This window comes from Oratosquilla oratoria, chromosome 14, assembly GCF_046742065.1.
Source record: "Oratosquilla oratoria isolate Oo_2021 chromosome 14, ASM4674206v1, whole genome shotgun sequence".
In the NCBI taxonomy this organism is placed as follows: domain Eukaryota; kingdom Metazoa; phylum Arthropoda; class Malacostraca; order Stomatopoda; family Squillidae; genus Oratosquilla; species Oratosquilla oratoria.
This window is the reverse complement of record NC_134790.1, coordinates 15,895,069-15,904,651: the sequence shown is the minus strand read 5'-3', so window position 1 is coordinate 15,904,651 and position 9,583 is coordinate 15,895,069. Positions and strand designations below refer to the sequence as shown.

The window sequence follows — 9,583 nt, the reverse complement described above, 5'->3', positions numbered from 1 at the left end:
CTGGTGATCTTCAATGTTAAAGAATATTTTTCCTGGGCCATATATTTAACAAATTTTAGATCTTCATGAATATATTTGTGTACCTTTGATGCGATATAGTATTGAAAAAAAAAAAGAATGGAAGACTAAAGTGAGGAAAAAAGTTATGCAATGAGTTCTTCATTTTTATTTTTCTCCAAAATTCCACCACCTTTTTCTTGTCTACATTTTTTTTTCTCTCTTTCTCCCCATTTGGACACTTGACCCCAAAAGGGAGACACTTGCCTCCGAACAACGACACTTGACTTCCAACTGGTACATATCTCCTTCGTTCCTGTCTTTCTCGAGCAACCCACTGTGGACAATATGTTATCGGAATTGTCTAGACTTTGACTAGGTCTTTGAATTATGTAATTTAGAAAAAAAGAGAAAGAAAAGGGCGTATTTTCGACTTCCTAATGTAGGTAACATGTGGGACATAATGTCTTCTGCTCTTTTTCCTAAGCTCTTTTATTTTGTCTTACAGAAACCTTATCTAAGGAATCTAAAGAGGATTTCCTTCACATGAATAAAATCGATCGACGTCAGTTTGAATAAATTCTAAGATCTTTAAGCACAGTGAGAGGGTTAACTCTTGTGTCTTGCCTTAACCTTCCTGCCGGACCTGGTGATACTTTTCTCTAGTAGTCCATCTGCCGCCAGGCGATTTTATTCATCTCCGTGGCACTTCTTTCGTATAGCGAAGAGGTTAAGCTTATGGTTATGTGGCTCTTGTGCATAAATGATTCTGTTTTCCCTTTCTCATGCCCCAACGTCTCGAAATGTTTTTATACCGGGTTGGTCACAATATAGAAATAAATAAACGAATAAATAGACATATAAATGAATGAATAAATACACATAAATGAATAGATAAATAAATAAATAGATAAATAAATACACATATAAGTAACTGAATGAATGAATATATGAATAAATAGATATATATAAGCAAATGAATAATTGATAAATAAATAAATAGATAAATAGGTAGATACTATGATGATGATGGTGATATGGTTTAACGTCACAAACTCTCCCCCTATCGGAAGGCAAGGACGGTGCCCCTCACAGAGGACTTTGTAACGTGGAATCTAATGAAACATGCCCTTGGTTCAGCTTCGCCAGCGGCAGAGTTCGAACCGCCTTCCCTTCAACCTACGTCGCAAGGAATGACGCCCTAATCCGCTCGGCCAGCGAGTTTCCTAAACATATGAATGAATAAACAAATTAATTGATATAAAAGAAAAACGAAGTCAGTTATCGGGAACAGTAACAAATTCCCACAATCTTCGAGATAGATTTTCATATCTATGATGAATAAATAAATGCAAACTACACCCAACCGCTTCGAACATTCTTGAAACTTTGTCCCATTAGTTATTAATCAAATAATTATTATTGAACTAATTCTTATTCTTATCATTATTACTCGTTTTTATTAAAGTTATTGTTGATTGTCATTATTGGTATTAAAATTCCTCTACTTCTTAGTAGAATACTGATGCATGAACTGTTTGTGATCTTGTTTTGAATGACACTAATCATGTCACACAGAAACTACACACATAGAGACACGCTTTTCGAAAGCCTAAAGCTATCAAGATGAGCCAAAACAAAATTTAGTGCAAATTCTCAAAAAGAAAAAAAGAAATATTGATAAGGAATTAAGAGGTATAATTGTACAATTACCCAAAAGGAGACTATTTGGGAACCGGTTTAAAGATAATAAACAACAATCGTACAAAGAAAAAGTTGCACTGAAGCTGAAATTCATGAACCGTTGTCCCAAGGCGCCGTATATGGCCTGCATGAAAGTGTGGAAATGGCCCTTTGCATGATGATATATGAAAACAAACAAAAACTTTCGAGAAAGTTGTAATCTATCGCTCTCTCGGGCATGTTCCTTTGCTTCATCTAACATAACTAAAAGATAAAGAATTCTAACACAGTTTGATGCTTAGTTCAGACTGCAAAACGTAACGGAACAATAATAAACACAATGAAAACTTTTGGAATTTAAGTTCGCTTGAGCAATGTCAATGCTTACGCAAGGTACGGAGCAATTTGAAAATCATAGAAATCATTATTTAATAATGCCAGGCAACGGACTCCATCTGGAAGGAGCTAGTAAGCTCTGTGGGACTCTCCACATTCCCAGTACCAAAAAAAAAAAAGAGAGAAAAAAAAAAGAGAGAGAGAGAGAGAGAAAGAAATAAAAGTAAAAAATTTACATAATTCACTTTCATTCACAAAGACGCTCGCGTGACCTTAGCATTATCTTAAACTTTAGTTCGAGTTGTACGACATTGCTCTGAAGAAGAAGGATATCATTTGAGAAGGTCAACCTCAAGGTCTCAAGTCCTGAAGGAGGATGTGCGAGAGTAGATGATGCGTTTTATCTTTGCTTAATGAAAAATCACCTCATATCAGGTGACCAGCACAATAGAACTAATTTCAGTGTTACTCAAGAACAACAAGATAAACTCATACGAGTTCGATTTCCATCATTACAAACCACAACCCACAGGCCGCGGGAAAGAATATTAATCTGCGCATTTGACGGATTGAAAACACTTCTCTGTTCCCACAGTATCAATAAACAGCTCGAATCCCTTGAGACAACAAACAACAAACAAACAAAAAACTCGTACTTACGAGACGACCATCTTGCAGTGCAACACGGCGAGTCGAGGGGCAAATCACTGCAGACACTGCATGGCACCCTACGCCGCCGCCGACGCCTTCGTCCGTCCTTAACACTGGCACCGACAGTGCCAAGCGTTTTTGTGGAGTCAGGAGGAGTAGGAGAGGGACGAAGACTGGGAAAGGAAGGGAAGGGGGAGTCAGGGATGGGGAGTAGGGTTATTGGGGAAGTGTGAAGGTTGTAGGGGGAGAAGCTTGATCGTGGCACTCTATGTTCTCTTTCTTCTTTTGTGCGCGGCACTACTCGTTCACTGTCTTCTTTGAAATGGCACTCGGCACAATGTCCCTTGGGGGTATAAGGCCTATTCGTTTACTGTCGGAAGACTTCTCGGTACTTGTCTTCTACCTGAGTTCCCACTTGTGTTCGCACTGATTTTGTTCTGTCTAATGTTATTCGGAGAACACTCGAGTATTGTTCGTGGTACAGTCTCGGCAAGAACACTTTCTTGCACCGTCAATAGCACTTCTGTTCACCTACGAACTCACCGTTTTTGTATTTTTATTTCTGTTCAGTCTTATCCGAAAGACCACTCCCTATTATCCGAAAAATCCACTGTCCTCTGCGAAGTTCTGATATAAATGGTTTTTTTTTTCACTTCCTCAAATGGGAAAATTTTCGTTTTTCTTTCTCCCTCTTGGAACATCAGGACATTTTTTCCTTAATGTTGATCATTGACAGTCACCTTCTCGTTTATCTCTTTCTTTTCCCTCTTACACCAGATCGGATTTAGGAGTACGTATATATATGTGTGTGTGTTTTGTGTATGTGAATGTATTTGTGTCACACTGCGTGTAATTCTTTTCATAGTCTCACAGTGGCACTTTAGGTAGTTGGCACCTCACTGCCCGTTGTCCAGCGCCTTTGTCCTGTCCGGCGGCGAGTCCTGGTTCTCTTTGACTGTGGTAGCCGGCACTGCCCTCGATCTCACCTCCTCCTCCTCCTCGCACATCTGTCACCCGTCACGGGAACGAGCGATCTGAGATTCCCCGAGAATCTCCGAGCTGACGCCCCGTGGACGCGTGTGTACGCACGCGTAAGAACGTCTACCGTGTGTCCTCTAGCGGAACCTTCGTTAACAGTGACTCGACGTCTTCGGGTCTCAAGTCTTCCTCCGACAGCGTCATCATCGTTACATCGGATCAGTCCTCTTCTGCTCGGCCGGTATCCGTCTTCAGTCGTCTGACAGTCCCGTAATTCCTCGGGTTCATGTCCCGAACGCCGAAGACACACGTCCTCCTTGGCTGAACTGACAACGGAGGATGAGTGGTACAGGACCTGCTGAAGGCGTGGACGATGTGGTTGTAGTAACCCAACGGGCCGCGTAGTAGAGGTGGTGTAGGAAGAAGAGGAGGAGGAGGAGGAAGAGGAGGAGGAGGAGGAGGAGGAGGAGGTGGTGGTGGGGTGTGTGTTCCATTACTAGGGCAAATAGTCAAGCGAGGTTGCCGAGGATTGTCTGGGCAGCGGAGTCCCGTGCCCTACCGCCGAAGCACCACCATTCCAATTGGACACTCATAAAAAATCAACGAGTGGGCGGAGCATAGCTCGCTCCGTCACGGGGTGTATCGCCTCACGGAGTACAAGCTCTTCTCAAAGACAAAAGGGGGTTCGAGTCCCACTCACTGGGGAATTTACTCTAAATTTACTTAATATCATCGTCGCCCACCCCTCGTGTCACCTTAAATGGAGATAAGAAGAAATAAAACGATAACAATATTCGGCCGCAGTAAACTTCGCCATCCGCCATACGCTCGGCGAACTCCACGCTGATTGGCTGGGAGCCCCGTGTGAAAACCGGTGTCGGCCAATCATCAGCGGCCTTGCAACTCGCCCCCAACCAAAGGGATACCGGATCGCTCTGATAGGATTAGAAGATTCATGGATTGCGTTCAAACGGGAGCGTCTCCTGGCTGCTCCTTCGCCTCTCTTTGCTCTCTCTCTCTCTCTCTCTCCCTCTCTTTCTCTCTCTCATCAAAAGCCAAATCCCTGTAGCACTAAACCTACCCCCCCACCACCCGCCACTTGTGAGACCTCACGCATGCCAACTTAATCTTTAAAATCCCGGAAAAGTCTTTGGGTTTTGCCAGCCGGGACTCAAAAAAAATCTTGTGCACGGTGGCAAAGACCCAAAGATTGATAAATAACAATTAACGTTTTCGATAAAGATAATGACGGTGTCCATGTTACATTTTCATCTGGCTAAGGTTTGGCTCGCCTGAAGACAGAATGTCCTTGGTGAAGTAGTTAAGGCTCTTCGCCAGGCGATTTTATTCAGCCCAAAGTGAGATCCCTCCCCCCCCCAATGGTGAAGAAACTCTCCAACAAACACTAGTCTCTTTTTAAAGAAACCAGTGTGTTTCTAAAGAAATTAGTCAGTCTTTATCAGTCATGCATGATTACAGGGTACTAATCCTCTGCATGGTGCCTGAAGAGTATAAAGTCTAATAGGTTCTTCAGATGAAACGAAGATAAGGGGACGGATGCGGGGGAGAGGGGGAGGTGGGTATAGAAGTGAGGAACGGGAGCGGTGGGGGAGGAGGGGGAAGAGGAGGGGAAGGGGAGGGTGTGAAGGGGGAGGAGGAGGAGGTTGTCCTAGGGTAGTTCGGGTGGTCCGGAGTGACGTTGCGAGTTAGGTAGTTTAAGAGTAGTTTAACTGTTTATATTCAAGTAATTTACCGAGGGAGGAATCATGTTAACAGAAGCTCTCTCTCACCACCCAACAGGTGCCTGTGAGTGCCATTTGCCCTGGCTACCCAGGCACCAAGGGCAAAGGTGACGTCTTCTGATGCAACTAAACGCCTCCGAGAGTGAATTTCTCCCATGTTCTTCCAAGATTCTTAACCTAACTTGGTTCTATTTAACTGAGTTATCTTAACCCATCTCAGTTAAGTCATTTGTCGGTTTTGCTCTGCCTAACGCTCAACTATACTGGTTAAGGGGCTGACGGGGTTTAGGAACAAACTAAGATGAAAGCCAGTTAAGATGATGAGAATAACTAAGATGGAAACAGCCGTCAGTCGTACAACTGTTATATTAACTGTTATTTCAATAACATTGTGTTATTGCTTCATATGTTACGTTACGATCGAAAGTGTGACAACGCACGATGATAGTAATAGATAGTAATATAGTAATTGTCTTACCAGTAACAGTAATGCAAGTCACGATAATTAAAGTAACGGCAGTACTAACTGTGACAATAACTGTTACGGGACTGACAAGCTTGTTACTGACCTTTCACACCAGTAATATCAATTGCCATGAAACTGACAGTAATGACATGACCAACGAAGGAATGGTCATGATAGTGTTAGGAATGTATAGTAAGCCGAACCCACAACCTTTGCCCTCTATACTCGGATAGCCAAACAAAAGCCACGTGGGAATTGTAGGACTCGAACTTGGGTTTTCTAAGCGTCACAATACTTTTCCTCACCAATTTTTTTTATCTTATTTTATTTCCTTATTTTTGCTTGTTCTATGTATGCATTTATGTTTGCATGTATGCATATATAATACTGATATTTTATACTCTACTGTATACTCCTGCCGTTAGATGTCTCATTGTTCTGTCATTTTTCTGAATTCCTCGTTTTTCTCCCCCCAATCACCCCTCTGAAATTGTCATATTACCCATTAGGGGGTAATTTAATTACCCCTAGATTGGGAACAATTGATCAAAGTGATTGTGTATTGGTTGCGCTTGTTTCACATGAAAGACAAAATAATGATAATAATAATCTTGATAATGATAATAATAATAATAATAATAGTTATAGTAATAATAATAATAATAATAATAGTAATAGTAATAATAATGACAACAACAACAACAACAACAACAACAACAACAACAACAACAACAACAACAACAACAACAAAACAATAACAACAACAACACATGATAATGATAATAATAATTGCAATAATAATGATAATAATAATAATAACAATAATAATAATAATTATAGTAATAATAATAGAAATGATAATGATGAAGTAAATAAGATAAAAGTGAAAATTAGAATGAAATAAGATAAAGTGAAATAGACAAAAATTAAATAAAGCAAAATAAAATTAGGCCAACTTGACCGCCATCTCTATTACTGACATCAAACGATTTTATTCATTTGAGCAAAGGACCACGGCTTGAACGGGGTCTGGATCGACCGGGACGCCCATCTGCTGTTGCCATACGAAGGTCTCTGTTTTAACCCATAAAGTCCCTTCTGACTAATGCCAGATGGTTTCATTCAACTTAATCGGTTTTATTCATGAGACTTTAAGTTCGCGAACTAATGTACAACCTTTTCGCGAGATTTTAAATTCGCGAACTAGAGTATAATGTTGTCCGCGTGATTTTGAATTCGCGAACCAGAGTATATTACTTGCACTGAGGTGAAATATAGTTTCTGTTAAATGATCTAAATGTTGCTGAAACGGTAACACGACAGTCAATTTATCATTATTTACTATTTACCTGTTTGTTTATTATTTAACTATACCTATGCATTTATTTATGTATTTCATTTATTATTTACATTATTATAGTTTATACTTATTCATTTATCTATCATTATTATTATTATTATTTTTTTTTGCATCCGACCTAAACATGGACCAAAAGGTCTCCTGTCGGCATGCTCCGCCTTTGTAATCCTTTGTAAAATCCTTTGAACGTGATATTGGTGGCATACGCCAGGGAGCGCTTTGCTTCACTCACACCCCGGCGCCAGTCCCCACGACATCTCCGAGCAACCTCCCATGCAGACACCCTTCTCACCCTAAACAATCCTCGACAGGTTGATCAACTTGTCCTCCCAGCCATGAGTTCTGTGGGCGTCCCCGTCTTCGTCTCCTCCATCGAGGGTTGTCTCTTGTGGGCACAACGCTGAATAGGATCACCATCAGGGAAACGTGCCACATGTCCATATGGCCGGATTTGACGCTCACGAATTCTGCTTAAGGTACTTGACCTAGACTGAGTCTCACAGTGCAGTCTCTGGTTTGATACGAAGTCAGTCCAGCGATATCCCCATGGTTCTCTGAAGGCGTGTGGTACCAAAGACATCGAAACGCCTCTCCAAGTCAGTATTCAATGTCTCACAGCCGTACAGCAAGATATGGTGCACGAGTGACTTGAAGATTCGAATTTTAGTACTCCTGCATAAATAATGACAACGCCATATACTCTGGTCGAGAGAGTCCATAACACCATGGCAATGCCAATCCTTCGAAGTACTTCATGACATGACCTACCACTGGTATGCCCTTCACTATCAAGATATGTAAAGCTTTCCAAGACCCCAATGTCCTTGCCACATGCATGGACAGACTGAACTGTGTCATCCAGTAAGCTCCCAAACTTCAGAACCTTGGTCTTGATCCAAGAAACCTCAAGTCCAAGCGGTCTCGCCTCCCTGTGCAGTAACTCGAGGGCTGCAACCAGGACCTTCAAAGACTCTGCAAGAAGGACAGCATCATCAACAAATACAAGGTCAATGACCTTAGTATTGCTAATAGATGCTCACCAAAACATTGATCGAAAGCTCTGTCCGAAACCCAATCCATGCAGGTGTTGAAAAGTGTTGGGGCGAGAACACACCCTTGCCTCATTTCTGAATTAACAGGAAAAAAGTTAGACATGCCTTCTCCATATTTTACAGCACTCTCTGTTCCAGAGTATAAGTCAGATATCAAATCAATAATCCTTGCAGGAATCCTTCGGATCCGCAGAAGATCCCAGAACACTGCACGATGCACAAAGTCAAACGCCTTCTTGAGATCAACATAAACTACAAGAAACCCCTCTTGAAACTCACGTCGGTGCTCCACAAGAATACGAAGAGCTAGGAACCGATCAGTTGTTGAGTTATCTGGCGTGAACCCAGACTGTTCAGGCCTCTGAAACTTAAGCAGATGTGAACGAACCCGTGTCAGCAATAGATGGGCAAGCACCTTACCTGGTACACTGAGCAGTGTAATGCCGCGGTAGTTGTTGCAGTCCTGCTGGTCCTCTTTTCCTCTCCAGATTGGGACGAGCAGACCTCTTTTCCAGTCAGAGGGGATGGTATCAAACTGCCATACAGCAGACAATACCGTATGTAACACGCAGATCATGACCTCACCTCCATCTTTCATCAATTCTGCACTGCTATTTCAGATGCTAGCTGCTTTTCCACCCTTCAACTTACAATCTCTTTGACCTTTGCCAGAGAGGGCAGAGATTCGTCTGTTGGTGGATCACGAGCCGCTACCTGAACACCATCGAGGGGAAGCTGTCCGCTTGGAGGGTCGCCCATGAACAACTGATTAAAGTTCTCGGCAAAAAGGCTACACCCCTCCACACCTGGCACTAGCTCGCCATCATCTATTCGGATTGTGCTCCTCTGAGCCACAGATTTGGAGCGGAGTTTTTTCAGGGCTCGGTAAACAGGCTTGAGGTCATTTGCACTAAAATGAACCTCGACATCTTCAGTGATTCCCTTGACGTACCTCTCCATATCCATTCTCATGAGAGCTCTGGTCCACCGTTTCTGAATCCTATATTAGTCCAGGTCCTCAGCCATTCTGGCAGCACTGCCTAACTCTATACTTTCCAGTGCCACCCACGACGCCACAACACTTCTCGACTTTGGGCGCTCTCCAACGCACTCCTCGGGAGCTCCCAGAGTTTCACGTTTAAAAGTGTCCCACAGTTCTTCAGGGTCCTCAAGAGAGCCAAGTAATTCAAACTGATTAGAGATTGCTACCTCATACTCCTGGGCACACGTATCATCCCTGAATTTCTACAGATGAAATCCAGGTGGGTCACATTTTGAGATTCTTCTGGGTTTTATACGCAGTCTCAGTGTTGCGACC

General features: G+C 42.3%; 1 protein-coding gene across 1 annotated transcript in view; it reads right to left on the bottom strand.

The window, feature by feature from the left end:
• The window catches only part of LOC143032736 (uncharacterized), a 66,537-nt gene extending 62,311 nt beyond the window's left edge, over nucleotides 1–4,226 (bottom strand). The window contains exon 1 of the mRNA XM_076197678.1: nucleotides 2,677–4,226. Within this exon, the coding sequence (XP_076053793.1) occupies nucleotides 2,677–2,687 (11 nt within the window). The 5' untranslated portion in view covers nucleotides 2,688–4,226. The remainder of the gene's footprint in view (nucleotides 1–2,676) is intronic.
• Between the last annotated feature and the right edge of the window lie 5,357 nt (nucleotides 4,227–9,583).